At 34.0% G+C, this 27,567-nt stretch overlaps 1 protein-coding gene across 1 annotated transcript; it reads left to right on the forward strand.

Annotated features, from left to right (window-relative positions):
• The first annotated feature begins 2,596 nt into the window (after positions 1 to 2,596).
• Positions 2,597 to 22,640, forward strand: LOC132543128 (uncharacterized). The gene is made up of 21 exons (XM_060206593.1): positions 2,597 to 2,602; positions 6,617 to 6,734; positions 7,446 to 7,640; positions 7,929 to 8,059; positions 8,616 to 8,724; positions 9,058 to 9,218; positions 11,983 to 12,105; positions 12,678 to 12,789; positions 13,560 to 13,741; positions 14,112 to 14,216; positions 14,784 to 14,870; positions 15,586 to 15,709; positions 16,403 to 16,576; positions 17,196 to 17,417; positions 18,217 to 18,332; positions 19,017 to 19,083; positions 19,609 to 19,845; positions 20,518 to 20,760; positions 21,184 to 21,423; positions 21,966 to 22,037; positions 22,492 to 22,640. Exons 1-21 carry the CDS (start codon positions 2,597 to 2,599, stop codon positions 22,638 to 22,640), a joined length of 2,973 nt encoding a protein of 990 aa, XP_060062576.1.
• The last annotated feature ends 4,927 nt before the right edge of the window (positions 22,641 to 27,567 follow it).

The following is a 27,567-nucleotide window of genomic DNA, read 5'->3' on the forward strand; positions in this document are numbered from 1 at the left end:
ACATTTTACATTTTACACGTATGTATATAATGTCACCACACAATAATGATGCCATATCTCACAAGCTGTCTGATATGTACTGTCACCATACAAAGAAAGATGCCATCTCTCGCAAGCTGTCTGATACGTATTGTCACCACACAATGAAGATGCCATCTCTCACAAGCTGTCTGATACGTATTGTCACCACACAATGAAGATGTCATCCCTCAAAAGCTGTCTGATACGTATTGTCACTACACAATGAAGATGTCATCCCTCACAAGCTGTCTGATACGTATTGTCACTACACAATGAAGATGCCATATCTCACAAGCTGTCTGATATGTACTGTCACCATACAAAGAAAGATGCCATCCCTCGCAAGCTGTCTGATACGTATTGTCACTACACAATGAAGATGCCATCCCTCACAAGCTGTCTGATACGTATTTCCCCACACAATGAAGATGTCATCCCTCACAAGCTGTCTGATACGTATTGTCACCAGACAATGAAGATGCCATCTCTCACAAGCTGTCTGATACGTATTGTCACCACACAATGAAGATGCCATCTCTCACAAGCTGTCTGATACGTATTGTCACTACACAATGAAGATGCCATCTCTCACAAGCTGTCTGATACGTATTGTCACCACACAATGAAGATGCCATCTCTCACAAGCTGTCTGATACGTATTGTCACTACACAATGAAGATGCCATCTCTCACAAGCTGTCTGATACGTATTGTCACCACACAATGAAGATGCCATCTCTCACAAGCTGTCTGATACGTATTGTCACTACACAATGAAGATGCCATCTCTCACAAGCTGTCTGATACGTATTGTCACCACACAATGAAGATGCCATCTCTCACAAGCTGTCTGATACGTATTGTCACTACACAATGAAGATGCCATCTCTCACAAGCTGTCTGATACGTATTGATATAATGTCACCACGCAATGAAGATGCCATCCCTCACAAGCTGTCTGTGATGACTATACTTTTGAAAAGGGCACACAACAACATGTTGTACAATGCCATATACATATATTCTCTTATTTGAAGGAAGACTAACATGAGAAAGCTGATCAGAGGAAGACAATGGGACCAAAAAACCCAGGAATCTATCATCATGGATGACCTGACAGTTACAACAATCCGAGTTCAATGCAGGGAATAAACTGATGACATCACCAAGTTGTATCTCCCGCTTTAATTGACGTTCTGTAGAAAGACCGGTGACAGAGGAACACGAGAAACACATTCCCACAAGATGTGTGACGGGGAAGAGAGATAGGAAACGCAAATTTCACACCATGTTACCTGGACTAACCCAGCCAGTACTAGTCTGGGAGATGGAAACAGACCCCAACAAAAGTCTTGACAATGTGCCCGCTTAATGATACCACCTGACATACTAACGAGCATCAAACAATTATAACTTGATATCGCTCGTGGATACCACCTGACATACTAACGAGGAACAAACAAATATACCTTTATATTGTTCAAGGAACCCATGGTGGCACCATAAAATGTCCATGGACTTAGGGCCTCATTTCTATCTAGAGATAGAAAAGCTACAGTTGGAAAGACATAGTCCTTATTATATATCTTGGCGGAAAACGGGCCTTGTTTGTATAGCTATTGGTAAAGTAATCTAGTATCAAGCTTTTAGTATAATGCAGCACCAGTCGTAACAATTCTAATGTTACTTACAAGTGGTTACCGGCCAATTAGTTTGATGCTGGTCCCAATTGGAAAGACTGATTATATAAAATGTGATATTGTACTACACAGAACATGTGACTTATGGTTTCTTAAAGAAAAATGAAAAATATATCTCTAAGTAAGTGCAAATTCCACTAACGCCAATATAAATATACGCGAGTTGTATACGTCTAGAATTAGAGATCTGTCCTGTTCTGTATAAACAGGCTGGTAGGTATATAAGAAAAAGAAGTTTGTATGTCAACCAGTATTTCTTACATGTTGTAACTTATTAACTTTTATTCTATAAAATATGCTAAAAATAATTTTGAACTTAAATGAATTCCAAAGTCATGAAGGACAAAAACGCATCTATCCAGAAAGAATAACAGAACCAATTCTCACGACATCGTGACCACCGACATATTTCTTGGTCAAGACTCTTTACTCCAGTTGTTTTCGATAGTATGTGGTGGGCCTCCCGCATGTTGAACAGTGAGGTAGTCATCACCTGCCTCGGTGATACTCTGTCTAAGATGACAACGCGACTGTTTCTCACTTAGTAATAAAGACAAAATAACACAAGGAATACAGGAAATGTAATATCACCACTGGAAGAAACAGTGTTTATGTGAGATGATTTCTGATTTACACGAATTGTTTCAGTATACATATATGTCACACACATAAACTGATGTCTACATGTTAGACATTTATATGAGACACGTGAGAGCAAATGTTAGATAACGTTGTGTGTATTGTCGGTATCTCTTCACTATATAGGACAGCTATGATAACACTAACGGGTAGATGATGCTAATACACACTTACTGATACTTTGAACATTCCAGAGTCCAAGCTCCTCCATCGTAGTGGGCTGTCCAGTTCTAGAAAATGGCGGTAAGACTAAATATTATTATTGTATTCACACACGGTCCCAATATCGTATGTTACATGCGTCACAATATGCATCTTTATTGTGTGTTTCTCGACATTTTGTGATTTTGTTTTACACTATCTAATATTTGTTGATAGATGCTTGCATAACATATAGATGTTACTGCTTTCATTTGTTTCCATGCTCTCATTAATCTGTCACATATCCCCTATTGCGTGCTTGTTTGTTTTAATAGAAAATATATTGCAATATCTGAAATGTGACATATGAATATTATGTTGTTCCGGAAAGTTAGACAATGAATGGTTGATTCGTTCCGGTCAATATAAAAAAAATATTTTGCATTAATATTACTTCAAATATTTAAGTAAAAAATTCTTAATTGGTTAAATATTGACCTCTGTTATATTGTTCATTAAAACATTTGGAATTAACAATTAGAGGCTGAACTGATATTACGTGAAACTAGTATGTCTGAAACATGTTCAATCATATTGATTTTAAGTAACTCTACAACAGAGCGTGTCATTGTTTCCATGAAGACACAGGGAGGAACGTCTCTGTCAACAATGTGTTGTTATGGTTCCTGAATATACCATGTTATTTTTCAGCGGTGGTGAAGGGGTGGGGGCAATTTTCTTTCTCATCGAGGTTGAACACATCGAATCGGTTTAATCGGAGATACTGTTTATGTTTTTATATTTATAGTATAATCGTGTTTGTATTTCCTAATATACCCAGAACTATCATATTATAAATGTAATGACAACAATTACAGATATTTTTTATTTCACATATGAAATATGTCTTAGCGAGGCTGTGATTGGCTGAAATTTTGGTAAATTGTTTCTAATATGACATCATAACTTCATGGTGTAATATGCATTGTGACGTCGCGAAAGAAAAGGGTATAAAATGCTAATAGCATCAAATTGGAATTCCGATCAGTCTTATCACGAATGCCCGTTAGATATTTAATTTATATGATAAACAGAATATTACATTCGTCACAATTTCATAAAAAAAATTGTGAGTTCTCAGATTCATTCCGTCAATCTCACACCAATGAAACTCCTGTGAGATCCCCTATCACTTTTATCGGGATATTCTCATACCAATGAAACTCGTGTGAGATCCCCTATTACTTTTATCGAGATATTCTCATACCAATGAAACTCGTGTAAGATCCCTTGTCACTTTTATCGAGATATTCTCATACCAATGAAACTCGTGTGAGATCCCCTGTCACTTTTATCGGGATATTCTCATACCAATGAAATTCGTGTGAGATCCCCTGTCACTTTTATCGGGATATTCTCATACCAATGAAATTCGTGTGAGATCCCCTATCACTTTTATCGGGGTATTCTCATACCAATGAAACTCGTGTGAGATCCCCTGTCACTTTTATCGGGATATTCTCATACCAATGAAATTCGTGTGAGATCCCCTTTCACTTTTATCGGGATATTCTCATACCAATGAAACTCGTGTGAGATCCCCTGTCACTTTTATCGGGATATTCTCATACCAATGAAATTCGTGTGAGATCCCCTATCACTTTTATCGGGATATTCTTATAATTATATAAGGAAAGAATTTCGCTGTATTCAAGAAGTTTCTGTCCACTACCTATCACATTGTTCGTGATCAAGAACAATATCGAACATCACGGCCAATAATGTAACTCCATAAAAGGATGAACCAATATATAACAGTGAGAGAAAAAAGAGCAACCTGATACGTAGGTATATCAAAATAATAATAATAAATTTGATATACTAAAATAAAAAGGTTCAAAAATAAAAGTAAGCCTGGCTGTACCTAACTAACAGATAATAGAGGTGTTCAAAAATAAAAGTAAGCTTGGCTGTTCCTAACTAATCGGAAACAGAGGTGTTCAAAAATAAAAGTAAGCCTGGCTGTTCCTAACTAACAGATAATAGAGGTGTTCAAAAATAAAAGTAAGCCTGACTATACCTAACTAATCGGAAACAGAGGTGTTCAAAAATAAAAGTAAGCTTGGCTGTTCCTAACTAACCGGAAACAGAGGTGTACAAAAATAAAAGTAAGCCTGGCTGGTCCTAACTAATCGGAAACAGAGGTGTACAAAAAAAGTAAGTCTGGCTGTACCTAACTAACCGGAAACAGAGGTGTACAAAAAAGTAAGTCTGGCTGTACCTAACTAACCGGAAACAGAGGTGTACAAAAATAAAAGTAAGCCTGGCTGGTCCTAACTAATCGGAAACAGAGGTGTACAAAAAAAGTAAGTCTGGCTGTACCTAACTAACCGGAAACAGAGGTGTACAAAAAAGTAAGTCTGGCTGTACCTAACTAACCGGAAACAGAGGTGTACAAAAATAAAAGTAAGCTTGGCTGTTCCTAACTAATCGGAAACAGAGGTGTACAAAAAAAGTAAGTCTGGCTGTACCTAACTAACCGGAAACAGAGGTGTTCAAAAATAAAAATAAGACTGTCTGTACCTAACTTACAGGAAATAGAGGGGTACCAAAAATAAAAGTAAGCATGACTGTACCTAACTTACAGGAAACAAAGGGGTTCCAAATTATATAATTTATTTGACATTTCAGTTATTTCATAGATATTATCTGATATGTTCACGAAGGGTAAGCGTTTTGGCGTCATTGGCTGCACCGCCATTTAATCTTGATGGATCTAAGCAAATTATGTCATTATCTCAAATAAGAACCGTGTGAACGACAAGGAACCCGCTAGTCCTGTTATAAAGTAGCGAATACAGATATCACGAGTGATTTCACGAACGGCTATATGGCATGTAAGAAGTATTTAACGCGGAGACAGGATCGATGTGTGTATCTGTACAGATAACTTGTGGTAGGCAGATACTGATAACAGATAAAGTTACAGTGGGTAACACGTTCCACACTTATTTCTTATTCTCCTAATATCTTTTCTGTATTTCATATTATATAATAGTCGTTTTATTGACTTTGATTAAGATTTCTTTTATGTGTCAATATTACCTTGTTGGTTTTGAAATAGATTTTCCCATGGTTTACCTTTACCTCTCTATTTACTTAAGATGGTGTAATAAATGTTCCGTGTGACTTTTTTTTTTTGCATTAATTAAACAAAATCTCGTTACTTCTGTGAATACATATTTATTTTAGACGTATGTAGTGTTTATATACAGCGGTAGTAAGAGATAGGCGTTCGATACGTCCCTATACCTGACCGGTACATATCTATCTTATTATCTACCTGGATACACTCGGGACACTCTATCATATCTAACTGATAATACTGTATCTATACTCCCAAACAAATGCGTTTATGCATGTGTTGATATACACCATACATAACGCCATTACATAAATAATTCTCATATGAAATGTCAAATATATGTTAGGTAAGTATATAAATGAACTGAAAATCAAGGATCAGTTCAGCATCAAAGAGAAATAACAGTCAACAAACCAATTTGAAATCGACGATTAATTTGTAAATATATCCCTCGTAATGAGAGCTTACAACATTGATGATAAGATAACTCACCGCATCAACGTTCACTACGGTTATTTTATAATTTCGGGGCGATAGTACTAACGTCATGCTCTATATGTCCACATCATGACAATCAAACATTCAATCATGATTGACTATTGATTCGTGTTTACATCATATCTAAGTTCTGTTTTATAAGATAAAATGTCATATAGTGTTTAGCTACATCAGTTCCATGTGTTTTAATCACATTATGTAATACATGTAAATTGGTATTTTAGTGTGTTGTGCTTTAATTCTATGTGTTTTATTTGATGTTAAAACCGCACCTTATCGTGTTGATTAATGATGCATTGTCACGCTTTAATTGTACATTTATCTGCATTGCCAGTCTAATGAACATTTTTTAAATGTTTTTTTCTGTTCTTTTAACTTTTGTGTTTTTATTTCTGTCTTTGCTACCGATGTGTTATAATGAAAAAAGTGGTTGATCATATCATAAGTACATACGTATATATAATCTTATTCAGGTCTCCATGCGTGTCCCTACTTGGGCTTTTTTTGTGGCGTGTCTCGGGTTGAGTGCAAACGTTTTTAGTCAACAACCTTACTGTGTTCCCACTACCGGTGTTACACCAGGGCCAAACGGTAATCAACATACATACTGTGAAAATATAAACGTAGTCTTTTAACTTTTTATTGCCATTGTACAGTTTCTCTGATTGTGTCCATATCATTATTGACTTATCTTTTACAGCTGTATGAGATAGTATATTTCATCATTCGGTATATACTATATTTAGAAAATTGTACAAAAGACGTACGAGTGAATAGCGAACTTTAATACAAATCTAGAGTTAGATGCAGTAGAACTAGACTATGAATGTTGTGTCCTTCTAGGACTCCTCAGTGATGTTAAGAGCCTAAATGTTGAAGCCTTGGAAGCGACTGGGGAAAATCTGAAGTAATCCAAAGAAAAGTCAAAATCCGACTGAGAAAAACACTTATCCCATAATTAAACAAACTTCGTAATTTCCATGTGTAAGATAAATGTAGAACAACGTCCAGTCCATGCATATATTCTGAACCGTTGCACGCAGGTTACGGAAGCTCAAGTTATATGGAAAGATCCCAATTTCTTGCATGTCTCTAGAAAAAAAATCATGATATGAAAAAAAAGCGAAAACGACATCTGCTAAAGGATAGGAGAATTATTCTGTGAAATCATAAACATTGAATTTGTTTTGTTATGTTTTGTTGTAACTTTATTTCATGGACACATCGTAATCACGAAATCGGCGTATATACTAAAACATGTACATAAACAATCAAAATAACGTGATTTCTTAACGTCAACAGATCCAACATTTCCCGAACTGCCGCAGACATTTCAGACCAGGGTGGAGGCGACGATTGAGGACAAGAGCTACACAGTGTCGGCTGAGGAATACTATGACGGCAATAATAACAGAGCTACTCTCACTATGTATAAGGATGGCGAGCAGTTCAAATTAATATTCGACTATGCAAACGACCAGCTCTTTTACGCCTATCGTAAGATATTCCTTCATCGATGACTTTTTAAAATTTAGCAACCAAATTTAGTACTATCATACATACCAGGAGACAATATTGAACTGTATGTAGAGTTATTCCACAGCTAAGTATCCCTGGTATATCACACAGAAATGGTCTCGAATGTTATGTGAATGTCCATTTTAGAAATCAGTTCCTTAAAAAGTGTAAGTTAATCTTCGTTTCTTTTTTAATCTTCGTGTGTTTATGTTTTAGCGGAAGATTCGTGTGGGTTTTTTTAATCATTTTTGCGTGTTTGTGTTTTAGCGGACGGTTCGTGTAAGGTTGATAACTTAACCAATGATGATAATAACATCTTCTTTGGAAACAACGAACAAGGTGGTAAAATCCATGTATTTACTACAACTGGAGTTCTTCACTTCTTACAGCAAAACCAGGTATTTAAAATATATATAAGTATATAAAAATCGCCTCGTAATTACGTATTAATTTAAATCTTTGCAATCCATGTTTTTACGCATTATATCTTCACGGCTTCGTTGGATGTTTGGAATACGTGAAGAACTCGACTGCTTTGTATACACCACTTTGGGATTTATATGAGTCGACAAGTGTATAAACGGTAACCAAACCTTGATCTCTTTGATAAATAGGTAAGGAATCACACAACGCACAGTAGCAAATTGGCTTGATTTGGAAATTATCTTTGTTACCTCAAAAAAGTTATCAGTGATTGTGACCGTTTGTGTCATTCTATATGAAATTAAACACACGGCTGACCGGTCGCCTTTGATTTTGATCCTTTAACCTTTAATCCTTGGGCATAAAAAGTGGAAAGTGGTTTTCAGGATGATTACTATTTATGTCAAACAAGGTTAAAAAATTCAATCAGAGACCGGTCACATCGCTGACATCATGTATTTAGAGTATAATGGTTGGCTCAATTTTTATGCATGACAATATTTCTATTGTATTTCGCCTTCTTTATCGTAGCAATATATGGGACTTTCCACAATTCGAGGAGTACAATGTGATCACTGGAGAACATGCACAACATGGAATGAACTCAACTCCACCTTTTATTTAGACTATTATTTTACAAGTATGTAAAACTGTTAAACAGGTCAATGTATGGATGCATCACATTAAAGTGTTTTTACAATTATGCAAATTTTCGCGGACTTATATGGAAGTCAGGACCCGGATTAGGATTTTAACTTTGTTGTCGATGAATTTTGTTTAAACTTTGATTTAATCGCCGAAAATGAGTAGATAACAACAATTATAATATTTTAATAAACGTCATAATTGTCGTCGTCATCAATATTGCTGATAATAAGATTATTGTCAACTAATTGCGGGTCTTGTTTCCATACTAGAAGACAATGTATTGTATAACTCTAATTGAAATATGTGGCCTTTTGTTTATCATAAGCTGCGACGTGGGTTACCCCAGCGGGATGGCAACAAATTCCTGTCCGAGCGGAAGTCCAGGGACAGCAGAAGATGGCAGATGGCTCTTATGTACCATTTCATCATTTTTACGACTATACGAACTTTAGAGTCGAAATTGACGCCACGAGTGACGTGTTTTTGGTAAATATATAAATTTACTTTTACACAAGCAGAAAGTGTTCTAATTTGTGGTAAATATATAAATTTACTTTGATACAAGCAGAAAGTGTTGTGAGTTTTGGTAAATATATAAAAATACATTTACACAAGCAGAAAGTTTTCTATTTTTGGTCAATATATAAAAAAAAATACTTTTACACAAGCAGAAAGTGTTCCATTTTTTGGTAAATATTTAAATTTACTTTTATACAAGCAGAAAGTGTTCTAATTTTTGGTAAATATTTAAATTTACTTTTACACAAGCAGAAAGTGTTCTATTTTTGGTCAATGTATAAATTTACATTTACACAAGCAGAAAGTGTTCTAATTTTTGGTAAATATATAAATTTACATTTACACAAGCAGAAAGTGTTCTAATTTGTGGTAAATATATAAATTTACATTTACACAAGCAGAAAGTGTTCTAATTTGTGGTAAATATATAAAAAATTTACTTTTACACAAGCAGAAAGTGTTGTGAATTTTTGGTCAATGTATAAATTTACATTTACACAAACAGAAAGTGTTCTAATTTTTGGTAAATATATAAATTTACTTTTACACAAGCAGAAAGTGTTCTAATTTTTGGTAAATATTTAAATTTACTTTTACACAAGCAGAAAGTGTTCTAATTTTTGGTAAATATTTAAATTTACTTTTACACAAGCAGAAAGTGTTCTATTTGTGGTAAATATATAAATTTACATTTACACAAGCAGAAAGTGTTCTAATTTGTGGTAAATATATAAAAAATTTACTTTTACACAAGCAGAAAGTGTTCTAATTTGTGGTAAATATATAAAAAATTTACTTTTACACAAGCAGAAAGTGTTCTAATTTTTGGTAAATATATAAATTTACATTTACACAAGCAGAAAGTGTTCTAATTTGTGGTAAATATATAAAAAAATTTACTTTTACACAAGCAGAAAGTGTTCTAATTTGTGGTAAATATATAAATTTACATTTACACAAGCAGAAAGTGTTCTAATTTGTGGTAAATATATAAATTTACATTTACACAAGCAGAAAGTGTTCTAATTTGTGGTAAATATATAAATTTACATTTACACAAGCAGAAAGTGTTCTAATTTGTGGTAAATATATAAAAAATTTACTTTTACACAAGCAGAAAGTGTTGTGAATTTTTGGTCAATGTATAAATTTACATTTACACAAACAGAAAGTGTTCTAATTTTTGGTAAATATATAAATTTACTTTTACACAAGCAGAAAGTGTTCTAATTTTTGGTAAATATATATAAAAAAAAATTACTTTTACACAAGCAGAAAGTGTTCTAATTTGTGGTAAATATATAAATTTACATTTACACAAGCAGAAAGTGTTCTAATTTGTGGTAAATATATAAAAAAAAATTTACTTTTACACAAGCAGAAAGTGTTCTAATTTTTGGTAAATATATAAATTTACATTTACACAAGCAGAAAGTGTTCTAATTTGTGGTAAATATATAAAAAAATTTACTTTTACACAAGCAGAAAGTGTTCTAATTTGTGGTAAATATATAAATTTACATTTACACAAGCAGAAAGTGTTCTAATTTGTGGTAAATATATAAATTTACTTTTACACAAGCAGAAAGTGTTCCATTTTTTGGTAAATATTTAAATTTACTTTGATACAAGCAGAAAGTGTTGTGAGTTTTGGTAAATATATAAAAAAAAATTACTTTTACACAAGCAGAAAGTGTTCCATTTTTTGGTAAATATTTAAATTTACTTTGATACAAGCAGAAAGTGTTGTGAGTTTTGGTAAATATATAAAAATACATTTACACAAGCAGAAAGTTTTCTATTTTTGGTCAATATATAAAAAATTTTAATTTTACACAAACAGAAAGTGTTCTGATTTTTGGTAAATATATAAAAAAAAATTACTTTTACACAAGCAGAAAGTGTTCCATTTTTTGGTAAATATTTAAATTTACTTTTATACAAGCAGAAAGTGTTCTATTTGATAAAATAAGAATACTATCTTGAATTTCCCCTGTGTCAATAGCGAGTCATTTCCCTAGTCCCATGAAGTACCAAGTACAATTAATAGTACAAGTTGTTCAATTCGAATACATTGTAACTATTACATGTAATGCTCATTAAGTGCGAAATCTAAGTATGTAGGAGAGGCAACATTCATCGGTTTTTATATCTGATTGTGTTATTAAACAGAAAGCTGGGAGGATGATAGAAAATTTACATCTACATCAGTATACTTACCCCAAGACTGTATGAAGACATACTTGGAAAAAACTTTCCAATACAGATAAAGAAATTGGTGCAGTTCAAACAAAAAAATAATAATAAAGAGCACCAGACATTGAAGCCTAGAAGGCGAGTGATAAAAATCAAAATGTATCGGAAGAATTCCAATCTCGATAGGGAGGTGTACTAGAACCATAATAAATTTCGTAATATTCGAAAATATGATAAAAGTCAAGTAAAAAGTGAAGTATTTTTCCTGACCGTGTCACTATTCGAGTGAATGAAAACGTGACATCGAAACTTCTGTTGTTACACATCTTATGCAGCATAAGTTTGTTCACTTTCTTAAAATTGTCTCGGGAAGGCAGCTTGTCCCCGAATTAGTATGAAATGATCTGTTCAATAAAACTGTTTGTTGTTTCTTATTTGCAAATTACGCATGTAAATGGCGTAACCGGAAACGGAACGAATACTTCTACCAATCTTGTTCTTTCCCATTTGCTTTTATATATGTTTATACCAACAGACGCCCCCTGGCGTTGTTTGTCCCGGAAGGAAACAGACCAGGCCAGTGCCAGTTTTAAAAAAGGCTTACATCTATAGGGAGGAAATTGTGGCCCCTATAAACAATGCTATAACAGAAGCGGATGTGAGTACATATATACAATAAACACTTCACTGTCTATTCATTGTTTGACTTTAATCAAGAATAAAACCGTAATTTACCAGTACTTGCCATAAAGATTTCATTAATTACCTTGTGTCTTTATACATATAACGTTTTGTACAGTAAATGTATTTAAAAATGTATGCTGCAAGCCTTTCAAATAATGGCTCGTTTGCTTGATGTTGTAATGTAGTACCTCAAAATTTGAAACGTATCCGATATACATTGCGGGACACATTTCTCAATCTCAGTCGATATCTCATTTCCAAAATAACGCATGCATATTTTTAGAATTTATTCGGAATGTTAAGATTCGATGATGAATAGTGTTCAACAGACTATTGATGTTTAGCTTTTATACGATGGGACATTGATGTTTAGATTTGATACGATGATACGTTGTTTAAAAATGGTGAAATGATATGCTGTTGTTTAGATTTGATACTATGATATGTTGTTTAGATTTGGTGAGATGATATGCCGTTGTTTAGATTTGATACTATGATATGTTGTTTAGCTTTGATGAAAGTATACGTTATTGCGTTGTTGTTCAGGTTTGGTATGATGATGCGTTCAAACTAGTACGCTATGACTTCCGTCCCCAACCGAACACACCTCCTTATTACAACACTGACGCGGCTACAGAGATCCACGATTTCAACACCGGTGAGTATATTCTTAGACGAATGACAACATAAGCTTACAAGGGTTTCGAGGATGGTGATTATGTGAAAATATTATGATCGCTATTTGGAAATGTTCTATTTTTGCGCCATATGAAATCTGATGTTTCCAATGCTCCTCTGTAGACCTTGTAGTTTTTTTGGTTAAAAAACCTTGTTCTCATTTGTAAAATGATATTTCGTTCTTGGATTGACCCATTTTTACGGCAGGTGTCGGCTACGGAACACTTGATTTTCTTCTTCTCGTACTTTTTCAAAGTTCTCCGCATATTTTTTTTTCTTTTTTCTTTATATATATATATATATATATATATATACATGTATTTACAGCATTTCATCAATATTGAGCGAAATGAAATTTTGTTTGTCTGTATTTCCAATTTTTTTTCTCTTTTTTTTTTGTTTGTTAAAGGGGCAATATTCTTATCTGTTTTATGTTGTGGCAGTTTATGCGAATTTCATTTATAGTAATGATAAGTAATTTGAAGAAGAGTAAAACTATAAAAGTGGTAGAGTGATATTTCATCATTATATTTTCCTAAGTATTATACCCGTTCACACGGCATCGAAACTTTTGTAAAACTATACATGGTGTCGGCTTTTAGTAGGGAAAACAAGACAAGATAAACTTATTTTGAAGTGAAAGTTGCACAAGAAGAAAATTAAGAATGTTCTCTTGACATTTTCTGGGCTGAAGTAACTGATGTTTTGTCCAGTGAAAGACACAATAGTGTGATATTTTCTCTATGTTAGGCATATCTTACAATATCGACAAGACGATGGGAAACTGTACAATCACGCCTATTAAAAACACATCTTTCGACGCCAGCATCAATGTGACAACATCTATAAGCGGAAGGCCGTCCTTCGTCTTACAAATGAAGTCACCAGGACAGTTATTCTACCTAGATAATTCCTACTCATTTGAAGGCCAGGTATATATGGAAAGATAAAAAGCAAAACTAACACACGATTCTTCTGATCGCTGGGTTTCTTGAGTGTATATTATAGCTTTTAATATTGTAATTGAAAAGAGGTGATACAGTTACTATTTGCTTGATTTCGACTGATTAAAATTTCGATAGGATCACAAAAATCACATGACGCCAGAGTAAAACGTCAGCATTTTATACGTTCTGTGTATGGATGAGCTAGATTTTATTTGGAAAGTATTTGAAAGTATTGTACTCTCAAAAGATCTTCAAATTATAAATTTTGTTAATATCATTGCTACAGATTATCGTACTTTGGACGGTATTTTGGGTAATATTTTTTGTGTAAGTGATACGCATGATTGTTTTACAGCGGTATGCTAGAGATATGCTGTGTGACGTCTTCATTGCTAAACGAAGTGACTTTAAGTTAGCAGGATTAACGCTGAATGCAACTTTCCAGTTCTTCTTCTTATCGGTGAGTATTTCAAAGACACAAATCACAGTAACTTGCATTTACTGTAAAGTCGTTAGTTTTCGCGAGTTTTACTTTTTATGTTAATCTCGCGGCCAATTTTATGGGATTTTACCTGGCCAAATCATAGTAGTGACAAAGATTTTTTTTAATGCACATACGGCACGTGATCACTAATATCCGCGAGTTAGACTGCTTGGGAAAATTATTTTTGTTCAACTGATATTTGAATCCGACGAGAATGTTTTCCAATGCCACAATAAGAAACTTCTTTCAACATTTGGCTATTAACCACTGCAGCTATCGGTATGATGTATACAAGTAAAAAATAAGGAGCTCTCCAAATACATTTATACTTCATACTAAGTTCGGAAATTTTCAAAGACTTTCCTAGTTTAGTGATACCATCGGGCTTAGGACTTCATGGTCAAACCCGTGAAATGTGTTGCACCAACATGCAAATGCAAATAGTGTGAAACTAATAGGATCACTCTTGTTTTGTGTCACGCTTGAAGTCAAGGGCCCTTCGAATTTTTTATTTTGAATCGATTTTGATAAAATATTTTACAGAAAACCTATACCGAGAAGAACGACGAAGGCAACATTAACAGGGCAGACACAGATATTCCCATCCGCTTAGATATAAGCGTCACAGGGGTAATTTTTGATATTATTTACCACTTACAAAGGATTTGTTAAGGTATGATAATCATCGGCATCTCTGAAGTAAGAACGTACAGTGTCTTTTCATTGCCTCTGCTTTATTTTTGTAGCCATTATGTTTAGAGTCATACAGTGTACAATTTCTTCGAATCCTCTGGATGTATGATCTACATGTTTTGTAATATTTGACCAACCCAATGCTAAATATGGTTATATAAAGCGTGAAAACATAAGAATATAGTTAATCTAATGAAGATATATTTTAGGATTTACGTCATGATATACGTAATGGTATACCATACGTCATAATATATTTATGATATGCATCATATTATAAGTCATGATATACTCATGGTGAACATCAACATATACAATGGTATACCCGCGTTGTAGTCATGAAATACGTCATGATATCCTCGTGGTATACGTCATCACATACGTCATGCTATCTTATTGGTATACGTCATGATATCCTCGTGGTATACGTCATGATGTCCGTCATGGTATACTTATAGTACATATCATGGATGTAATAATTGTATACGCCATGATGTACTTATGGTAAACTTAGTAAAATATATTATATACATTTTGGTAGGATTATTACGTTTTAGAAAATTCACGTTTCAGTCCGATGCCTGTTATCATGTACGTGTGTTAAGATATTCATTTAGTAGTTACTTGAAATCTTAAAATATTATATTTACAGATACCTTACAGCGCCAGATATAACATTTATGACTTTTCACAAGAAGATCCAGAAATAACCAAATTTGATATTGGAACATGCTTTGAAGTCGACGACAAAATACCTTTCAAAATATCATTCCCAGGTACAGTAGTCTTATTGGCTGAAACCATCAAATTACATTTTGTCCGCAGTGAACAGAAAAAACATCACACAACGATAAAGTTTCCATACATTTCACTGTGTATTCACTAAAGAGGTTTGATGACTACTGTATGACATTTATTTTCGTTGATTCCGTTGACACAGATTCGAAAACTTTACACATTTGAAAATAGATACTTGAGGATACTGGTATATTTCATACATTCTATTTGAATTCTTAAGCGAAACTGTTTAAGTCTTTATGTATCTAACTCATCTTCCAATACTGTGATATTTGTAAGTTGAATGTAATCCAAAACATTGAAATGTTTCAACAGAAAAATATTCACATGATTAAATTATTCCTTCTAAATCTGATTGATTGATTTGGCGGAAGGCATGAACATTAGCAAAAAACCATAATTATATTTTCAAATTCGAACATTATTTGTTTTACAATGAATTCAAAACAAGGTATACGTAAGCTTATGTTAATTAAACTTGATGTCCAAGATAGAAATGTGCAAAAATTTCTTTGTGGGAGTAAACAGGAGGTCCCACATAAAAGCCACGAGATCATGTCTCATTGGACAGTCCAATCATATGTGAATGACGAGTGTATTTCTACTGCGTCACTCAAAGTTTGCTGAGATGTTGGCACATATCTAATTAATTCTGTTTATATCATCGACAGGCACGTTTGATGACAAGGTGCGCGTTTATCGGGAAGTTTTCCTGTTCGAGTCCATCAATTTGGTAAAAATGGCAACAGGAGTCTCTCCTTTAAGGATCCAAGGTGCTGACTTCCAGATGGAATACGACCAAGCCTTCTTTGTTGGAACATTGCTCGAGAAGGCGCCATCAATTAGTATGTATACAAAACTAGTCAATGAATTTACATTTGCTTTTGCACAGCATTGGTCGAATGACAAAATTAACCCATGTTAATTCACAATGATAAAAATGAAAGCAGCATGCATTATTTAATTCATGTTGATATCGAGTGACGCATCAAAATAAGAAATGTATGGTGAAAATAACCATGTAGTAGGTTTAACATGCATTTTGTTGTTACTCACACTGAAATATCATACCCATGTATACTAAGGGATACAATGAGATATATTGATAATAAATATTGTCTTTGCACTGAGTTTATACTTTGCAGTTACTCGCCCTAAAACAACCCCCATCCCAAACGAACGAAATGCTAACATAAGCCCAAACTGCTTAAAAAGCAATGAACATGTGTTTATCAATTATAAAAACACGTCACTATGTCGTTAGAAAGTATCAAGTCTTATGAAACTTATGTTTTCTATGTAATTTGTTTTATTCCGGTCGGATTAAAAAAAACAAATACGAAGACAAATTTACGTGTTTCACAATCTGCTTTATTCTTACTTTCATATAGACCTCATATTGCTTGATTGTTGTTGCTTTGATGAGAATGATATGTATTATATGTTTCCATTTTAACCATATAGCAAAGTTTAGACAGATAAAAGGCCAAGTACTTCAGTATCACAACGACAAGACCATCACTTACGTATCACAAGCTAGTGACTGTGCCGATTACTGCGTGACGAACAACTTCACGTGCAACAGTTTTGACTTCTGCGCCAAGTCGCAGGTGTGCACTCTCAGCAGGAGTCATACAGAGGACGGAACACTCGTGGGAAGCGGAGGATCATGTGATCATTACTCAAGTAAACTGGCTTACTTATTGCATTCGGAAAATATTTTGAATTGTTAGCGTAGGAAATAAAAAAATATACAATTAAACGGTAAATATGGTTTCATAGATTTCACAGAAAATATATGATTTCTTATTTAACAATAATTGATCATATTCAGTCATTTACCTCTTACCTACTAATATATGGATCAATCATAATATGATATAATACCTAACAGTATTTTTGTTGATTGTTTTTATCTATTCATCTATTTTCAATGATTATCAATCAGATATTTCATGTGTCTTGAGCATTTTACTTAAACCCACACTTGCACACGCGCTCATACATGTCTTTGTCCATTTGTTTCTTTCCGATTCCCTCTTCCTTCATAGAGATCAAACATTTCCTCAAGTCGAGATTTTCCTCTGCTGATATCTCCTCAAAAACGGCTGGTATAAAATTTCCTCAAGAAACAGGAGGAAGTCCTCGGGTAGGATGTCCTGAAATTCCTTGAGGAATTTTCATTCAAGATATTTTCAAGGAAATATTAGCTGAGGAAAATCTGGGCTTGAGGAAATCTGAAATTGAGATATTTTATACAAGTGGGGCCAGGTTGATTAAGAAAATGACGGGATTTGTCATAGCAATGAAAACAATCGTCTATTTTCTGGTATCATTATGATCTAACATATTGACAAAGGTTACACTTTCTTCGCTGAATATTGAAGTTTAACATTTAAACACAAATAGTATGTATTATATAACTGGATAACACTGGGTTGATTAATTTGATGTCAACTGAAAATAAATTGATTTGTTTGTATAGGAACGCTGGGATCTACTTTCCGTCCCGAACAAGACTTGCAGACTGTATGGGAGAAGCTCAGAAACGCCGTTGTTCGGGGGTTGTTTGTGCTGAACGTAAAGATCGACCCAGCAACAGTGAGTTGGCTATATATTCATTCACCAGGCACAGCGTTCAACAAGATGTTTTGTTCTGATCAATTATTATTTTCACGTAATTTCGACCGTTTTAATTAATTTGCAAATTATTTATGTAAATATCATCTGACGAGGGATAGTGCATCTTTCACCAGATCACACGTCATGTTTTCCGATCATACAGTACAGCAACTTATATTAGGAACAAAATCATATGACCATGTCAATTTTACTGTCGTCTTCAGGAGCGCCTGATATGTGTTCGCACGTAACGATTTCTTTTGTATACTGTGAACGCAAATATTTTGTGGTACTTTTATTGTAGTTTTCGCGCTGCATTTCCAATTGATGATTTCGGTTTTTTTATGTGGTGTTGTTCATACCGCAAATGGTGCTCGCAAATTCGTTAGTGCGCAGAAGTTGATATCATTGATATCAAGTTGTCATTGAGCGTAGCATATACGTAAAAAGCTTCGACCTGACATGCAAGGTTGAACTAAAGTATTGGAAAATATACGAAATAATAACCGAATCTTTTTTCTCCATATATAAAGATTAATGCAGCTATAATCAGTTAATTAAAGTATTGCATGAAGTGCGTGTCATATGTACTCATGTGCTTTGTTCACAAATACTATTCATAAAAGTGTGAAATACAGTTACCGATCCTATTTATATTTCCAGATTTCTTATAAGGCATCAGACATAACATCAAGCGTGTCGCTTGGGGGTGGCAGAGACCCGTCATCAAGTACGTATCTTGACATGTCATTTTGCTGCCACTTTTTAGGCATGTTACTATCAAGTAATGGCAAATTTGCAAAAAAAAGTATAGATATTGGTAACCTCTCCATCTTACTAATATTGTACAGACATACAAGTGAATAGTACTGTTTGATTCAACTTTAGAGTTAGAGTAGAGCCAATAATTTAATCAGCTTTCGTCTTTCCATGATACATCAATAAAAATAGATTAACGAAGTATTTTTTATTGTCGGCTTACTTCAATTTCTTCCTTTTGTCAAACTGGTTTATAAAACAATACCATGTTTACATTTGAGAATTATACTATATTAGAGCCGGATGCAAATTGAATTCGCTACCAAAAGACGAATTTAACGTCTGACAGTCTTTTACTGGTAAGTTAAAGCATGTGAATTCTTTCTACGAAAGCAAATGATGTCATGGTTTTACAGATATTTGATACATAAGCGAATTTCTCTTCATTTCGTTTATATTACTTTGTTACTCTGGTTCTCTCTGTTTCATGCATCAGCGAGCACGTTGCAACATTTTAGGGCAATGCATAACAAGTATGTGCCTAATTATGATGACGATATCGAAAACGGGTTATCTGTGGATGATTGTGCTGCTGCTTGTGTTGGTGAGGAGGTTTTCATCTGTAATTCATTTGAATACGAATGGAAGTCCGGGCAATGCGTTCTGTCACATTTCCACCCGGACGATGACCCAAAGAAGATTAAGAACACTCCAGGCATCGATCTGTACATACGTAAGCAGCAGACTTTCCGTTTTCTCATGTCAGTCAACAAACGGCAGGTCGGTTTGGTTATCACGTTGTCCGTCTATTATCCACTGGGGTAATGTGTCATGTGTTCTATGATATTTTGTGAAACTCGTCTTGAAATTTTAAGTATGCTCGCCAAACAAAACAAAACAAGAAGAAGAAAATTCGTTTCATTAAAACTCTTGCGTGAAAACTCATCTAAGATCATATATGTGATTGTAATGTTAAATATATATGTATATAAATGTAGATATTTTATAATATCAAACGCTTCATCCATATATTTTTTCTTTGGTGTGTAAGACAAAACATCTTAAACATAAATGACAGAGGACAGTATCTTAATCATGAGCCTCGATCTCACGATCTACGCCATCCGATCTCCTAGCCAATAAATGTCTATATTGGCTTAACCACTAAGCGATGATGTCAGATATGTATAGTATGAGAATCGTGTTGTAAAGGATACATTTACTCCCTCACTGCCTCGGCACTCTAAAAATCATATTTAAGCTTTTATAATGTATCTTCTTCTAATGGATAACTTTTTTTCGATTTATTATTTTTTTTCATTTCAATTATAGAATATTTTTACTTCATTTGCCAATTAAAGTGTTAAGATCCATGACTTGTATGAGATTATCGTTTTCATTGCAGGGGACTACACTTCGAAATTTAACCAGCAGAAAGGAACCACAGTGCTTTCATCGTCTCCGGTAATTTATCAGGGGATATATGACGTGAACCAGTGTGCCAAATTATGTGTGGACTACCACGAGTTCCCTTGCAAGTCTTTTGACTATTGCGATGAAATAGGCACGTGCTTTATTGGAAAAGTCCACGTCCTCGATGTCCCCAAGTCTGGGATAAAAGTTTCACCACAATGTGATCATTATTCCAGTAAGTCCTCACACGAACGAAAGAGAGAACATTTTTTGTCTTTTATGTTTTGTTTTGTTCAATTGGTAACAGTGTAGTCCAAATATTTACGAAATTCAAAAGAAATCTACCACGAGTAGATTAATGTCAATGCTTATAATACACTTTCCATATAAAATACATTTGATTAGTCAGTCGAAAAAAACGGCTGAATATCCTTGTAGTGTCACGCTACAGATTACACCAATAAGAATTTCTGTCACTCTTTGAATAATAATGACGTCACGCATCAGATTTCTAAAATGACGGGAAAAGTCGAGTAATTTGGTTTTCATTGCTCTTAGCAAACATTTATCTTAATCTCTTCTCTGTTTAGATTTGCAATTTGATATTTCGATAGTGTTTATATGTACTATACATAGTTTTTACCGTGCTTTTTGGTAGGACAATACATTGACGACTTTCAACATTACCAGAGAAAGCTTTTGAAGTTGGTTGATGATAGAATCATTACGGGCCTTTCTCTACAAGAATGTGCTAAAGCATGTGTGGATGAAGAAGCTGCAGGTTGTGCCACATTCTCTTACTGTGGAAATTACACAGAGTGTCGACTTAGCGGAGTTTCCCTGAGCTCTGCTGGGCAGTCTACAGTCCAGGCCAGTGCTTTCTGTGATATATACTCACGTAAGTATTATCACTCTCTCTCTAACTGACCAGTTACAGTATTGTTTCAGAAGCTATACTTTGACAGAAATATGTTCTAGAGGCATTGCATTAAAGCAATAGTTTTCCCGGATGTTATTATCATTATTGTAAGTATGTATGGAATGTATCACCTAATGAACAATACTAGTTGATTTCCGCTGAAATACGTACATAAAGATGTAAATAATAACACATGAACTGCCTCGTTTTCAAAACTGTCACGTAATGTTTCCCCAATAAAATGAGTGGTCAGACTGAACATAGGGAATCGACTGTGTCGGAATAGTATAGAAATGTAAGTGAAATGTCTAAAACACTCACAATCAAAAGAATAACTGTAATGTCGTGTTAACCGTAAAATGATTTCATTGAAAACATCTCGAACTCACTGGTACTGTGTTTTAACCTGTTTTTAACGGTGATATACTCTTAGATTCCGTGTATTTTTCTAAATTGTGCTTATTGTACATACTGTATTTATGTATATATTCCTGATGTCAGTTTTGTAATGCATTACACAGGGAAGTACTTTCCAAATGGGCAGGTCTACGCTGCTAAGGTTACGGCGCCTGCTCCATCAGGATATAGTGGCGGTATGTATTTTGACTGAGAAAGCAATTTGAATGTATAAAACTCAACGTAAAACAGGCGTGATTGAAGCATGTGGCCTCCAGTTTCGGTTTACAATTATAATCTGCAGTATTTAACTTCAATATCATACCAGCTGACCGAATGGCAATAGCTGTCAACAAATGTATTAACATTTGACCAGTTAATATGTATTAAAACTTCCATGAATCGAACTTCGATATTTCGAATTTCTCGATGTACCGAATTGTATGCAATGTGTAAGTTCATTACTACATGGGAAACTCGGTCTCTCTGTGTCCCCCTTTAATATTTAATTCCAGGTTGTCATGAGAATGTTATCTTATGAATATTTGTGAAAGCGCCTATGATCATATTAGAAATATCGTGTAACATTGTACACTATTCGTATATGTTTAAGTTATGTTCGCCCTAATTACTGGGTTTTTACTTACACAGGTGCGATGGCTGGACTAGCGTTCGGTATGATTGTACTGGGGCTTATAATAGCAGCAGCAGTGGTGGTCATATACCTTAAATCCTCCAACAAAACAATGGACGATATGAAGATATCATTTAAACGAATGGATGAAAATTCTGATTCCTAGTACCATGCCGGTCATTGGTGCTAAATACAAAGACTACTCACTAAATGCTTGTTTAAAAAAAAATGCCTACATTGATTCAAAACTTTCTAAACCAAAAGCATATAGCGATCCTCTGGAAAATCTTGTTATTCCGAATAAACATTATCCGGAAATATCCTTTTCTCGACGACCGCTTTCCATTCTACACGAGCTTATTTTCAATAATACATACATTATTATATTATGTAGATATTTAGCGAGAGGTGATAAATGCACCCCAAATCGCTCGACGATTTTGTTGTCATGCTGGAGTGAGCGAAGAGGGTTACAAGTTCCTAATAAATGTATTTCATGCTTTTCATGTTAACTGCATAACTTAAGGGTTATTCAAATAAGTTAAATGATGTGGCTAGTAATTTTGATGTATTTGTGTATGTATATACATTAAACAATCAGAAGTTTAGGTCATTGCAAGGCATATTTTCAAAATTGTAAAACAAAAGATTAGGAATTTTGCCAATTGAGAGGAACTATTGAAGGGAGAGCGTTTCATTTTTCTAACCTTCATATATATATATATAGAGAGAGAGAGATAAACGGGTGTCTTAAATATCTACAATACTTATCATTGTTTAAATGAGACTTTTGAGTTGAAATGGACGTTGAATCACTTGATGTAATAGAAATATAAAGGATTAGACTCATTGCTTATTCTTTTGATAACTGATTCATTGTCATATGTGTAATATTATGTATATCATAATATCTCGTTTCTTTATTTGCCCACATCCTGTCTACCGATATTCTTGAGAAATATATCTTTTTTTGCAATTCGTTTTCATAAATGTCTTATTACTAAAAATGTATTTTGGTTACAAGGAGTCTTGGTTATGTCGTGTGTGGAACAACTCTCGAATCAGGAAAATAATAAAAAGATGGTTTATATTTCATCGAAATAAGAAATTGAAAGTCAAGATCACGAACTTGCTTGTTTATCAAAAATAAAGTTATTGATTGGTTCTATATTTCTTTGTCTTGATTATTTTCAAATTAACTTAATTCGAAAAAACTTCAGTGATGAAAAGACATAAAAGTACTCGGCAAAGAATTTGTGATTAAAGTTGTCAACTGGACTTCATCCAAAAATAGAATATTTGCTATACTACCGTAAATGTTGTATTTTTGTGCCTACATTCAACTTAAGTGTTGTGCAGTTGACATCTTCAAAAAATACACAAGTTTTGATAAAAAGAAAGAGAAAACGTAACTCGCAACCCATCAATCTATAATCGTGTCCTTATTTTAAAATCTGTTTGTGGTGTTATATTTTTGTTTTGGTTTAACTTTACGTGTCAACTTCATATGAATGAAATGATTTTATCATAATTAGTAATATTTTGAACACTTTAATTTGATACTTATCCATGGAAATCTGACCTGAGCTACACTTCTAACCAAGAATCATAAAATACAAACAATATCCTCACCTCTCAGATTATCTTTCGAAATGACAATGACCAAAATAAAAATACTGTAAACAAACATATATCTATAACAGGAAGATAAGAGGACGAAGAATTGATCATAGAAGTACTGCCCTTATATCAATTATTACTAGTTTATAACTATACTAGATATCAGTTGCAATATTACACGTGAATCAGTCCCTCCAGTAAAGTTGAAAGCAATTAGTGGGATAGCACTAAGAGACACTAAGAGAAGAGATACTAACTAAGAGATACTAACTAAGAGATACTAACAGGGAGAAGAAGAACAAATGAAGATAAGAGACATGAACTAAGATAAGAGACACAAATTAAGAGAAGAGATACTAACACAGAGACACTGACAAGAAGAGAAACAAGGGAAGAGAAGAGACATAAACTATGAGAAGAGATATAAACAAAGATAAGAGACACAAACTAAGAGAAGAGACATAGGTAAGTGAAGGGAAGAGACACTTAGAGAAGAGACACAAATTATGAGAAGATTTGAACTAAGATAAGAGACACAAAGTGGTCAATTTTAGGAATGAGTGATTGACCATACAATGATTTCTTTAAAAGTTTGACCTATCGAATATTGAAAAGTGACATCGCCAATGTTTTTAAAGATAAAGAACGAACAAAATGAACAAATTGTTGAATTTCAAAAATTATTCATGGTACACATCAACGGAGTCACTTTGTTAAGTATTCAATGCAGCAAGGAGAGCTTATGATATTTCTGTTGATTATGATAACGTTACACAAATAGCATAGAAAAATCTTGAAATATACTGCAGAGTATTTCAAGCCAATTTCGAAAATGACAATCAAAGATAAGGAACCCTGGCTAGAGCTGCAACTGTTTTGTCTATCAAATGTACAGTAAGTAAATTTAGATCAACAACATAAAAAACTGAATTTCCCATGGGGATTTAGGTGCCCATCTCCAGTACTTTTACGAAATAGCAGTTATAAATATTATTTTTCATTATTGCAAGCATATCAACTATTTTCATCAACAAATGTCCAAGAGGATCCTGCATGATTAAAAGTTTACAAGAAATAAAAACAAAATTCCAAATCCAAGATGTTGGTGTTCAAACCTAAGATGGCCGCCATGCGGTCATTTTGTTTTTCTAATCATTTTAAATTTGAGTGACATCGCTTAGGTTTGCTTGTTTGTTTGCTGAGTTTACGGCCTTGTAGAGAGCCACTGACATTTTGAGGTGGGGCCTCTTTGTAGTAGCCAATCATTATCTCACTCAACAGTATATGGGAGGGCCATCACATCCTGTCTGGAGCTATTATGTAAAGAGTCTTGCACAACCACAACAGCAAAGACCGGTCCATTATTCATCTTCCTGTGAAATACAACCATGCACACTTCTCAAATCTTCATCTGAGGCCAACACTCTAGGAGCAAGTGTAACGGTTTTGAGGAAAATCCATCCATGCTTCGCCTGTTATACTCATAACAAGTTTTGACACAAACAAACTCCACTAGTATTCAATGTTGCTACCTTCTCTTTTTCTATGCCATTAGAGTCACTGCTCCTCTGGTGTAAAATTTGGCTTTACTACTTTCATACATCAGTTGTCTTCATCATGACTTACACTAAGGCGTACCATAACAATCTATGTTTTACTGGACGTAACCGGATAGTAACAGAGAAAGAGAAAAACCATGAATAGCCTCACAAATAAAACAAGTAAATATTCCAGGTTGAAACAAAAAGAAAAATAAGGGCATGTCAACAAAATCTAGAACCAGTAAGATAAACATACTGTTAGTTAGTACAATGATCCTTTATTAACAGATTTTCGAAAAACTTCCAAAGTTCCATTAGGTCAAGCGCCTTGATATTCATATGGAAGATGTTCCGGTCATTACCTATCAAGTTCAAAATATGAATGACCTTGACCAGCTTTCAAGGTCACAGGAATTTATTTTGGTAATTTTCAATGGCTTCTTTTCAGTAACTAAAAGGTACAAGGTGATGATGTTTGATTATGTGCATATTGGGTTTGCTTGTTATTGATAGTTGTAAGAAAATATTGTGTCAAATGTCAACTTCTGACTTTAGGAAGGAGTCACATTTGGAAAGTTGTCTTTTCTGATAACAAATAATCTGAAGTTCAATAGTCTTAAGTCTAGATATCTTGTATGTAAATTGCTTGAATAGTTAGCCATTGTGGAAATTATTGAAATTTAGGTCAGAAGAAAAATAAAAACATGAAAATTTTAATGGACAGTGATGCATGATATGAAAATGGGTTCAGCTGATCTAAGAAGTTGCTTGTTCAAGCAGCTTGGTATTGTACCTACACTGTCATCATGTGATGTGACTGTGAAAATAGACCCATTACACCATCGTCATGTGATAGGAAAACATGAACATACGTTCCACATAGTCATTCAAAGAATTTGCACTCATGAAATGTCTATTGTAATCATATTCTGTGCTTAATATTCTCGGAATGGATGAGTACTGGTTAACAGACCCCAGACGAAACCTATTAATAAAATTTGAGAAAGGTCCATCCAGTTTTCTCATAAAAAAAGCAATAACATTTTTACTCTTAAAATCCAAGATAACAGCATTTCGCTCATTTTGTTTTCCTGTTCAATCTCAAATTATGAGATGGTATCACTAGCAACTAGTGAACATCAGATGCAATTTCTTTGAAGAAAATTTAATTAGCTGAAATAATTGAAACCTATATATTCAGATTGCTCAAACTAAAATAAAAAACAATAATAAGAAATAACAAAAAATAAGAGATTTAATAGGGATATACGCCCGCCATCTGCCATTGTTTAACCTTTACCTGGTCTTAAATAATTGGAACATTTCCCTTCTTTTCTCTGTTTTTGCTCTAAATTATACATAATTTGGAAATTCGTATCAAAAACCAGTGATGATAATCTTTAATTGTCAAATTCAATATGGGTGCCTGTCGACCATTCTGTTTCACGATCAGTCCCCTAAAATGCCACAACTAGGGAGAGAGAGAACCTTTGTATGGAATCCGAGCAAGATCCATTCAGTATTTCCGTTAATAAATACTGCACCGATAACAAACATTTCAAACAAAAAACAAGATGGCTGCCTTTCAGTCATTTTGTTTTTTCTTACCAGTTCCACAATAAAAAGGGCACAACTAAGGACAAGGGATATATACATTTGTACTTATACAGGGGCTGAAAGAACTATCCTACAGCGACCGTCTCAAGAAACTCGGACTCCCGACATTGGCATACCGTAGATTGAGGGGAGATATGATAAACGTTTTCAAAATTATGGATAAATTTCACGATGAAAAAGTCACCAAAGGCATGTTTGATCGAGATGAAAATTCTAAAACAAGAGGCCACTCAAAGAAACTGAAAAAGAAATCATGTAATCTGGACATTTGGAAATACTCATTTGGACTAAGAACTATAAACCTATGGAACAGTC

Source organism: Ylistrum balloti, unplaced genomic scaffold (genome assembly GCF_031769215.1).
Source record: "Ylistrum balloti isolate Yb309-2 unplaced genomic scaffold, AGI_CSIRO_Ybal_v1 Utg369578, whole genome shotgun sequence".
Classification (NCBI taxonomy): Eukaryota; Metazoa; Mollusca; class Bivalvia; order Pectinida; family Pectinidae; genus Ylistrum; species Ylistrum balloti.

Coding starts and splice junctions, on each gene's coding strand:
- LOC132543128 (XM_060206593.1), top strand. Junction 6,735..7,445: donor TGTTACACCAGGGCCAAACG/GTAATCAACATA, acceptor TAACGTCAACAG/ATCCAACATTTCCCGAACTG. Junction 12,106..12,677: donor ATGCTATAACAGAAGCGGAT/GTGAGTACATAT, acceptor GTTGTTGTTCAG/GTTTGGTATGATGATGCGTT.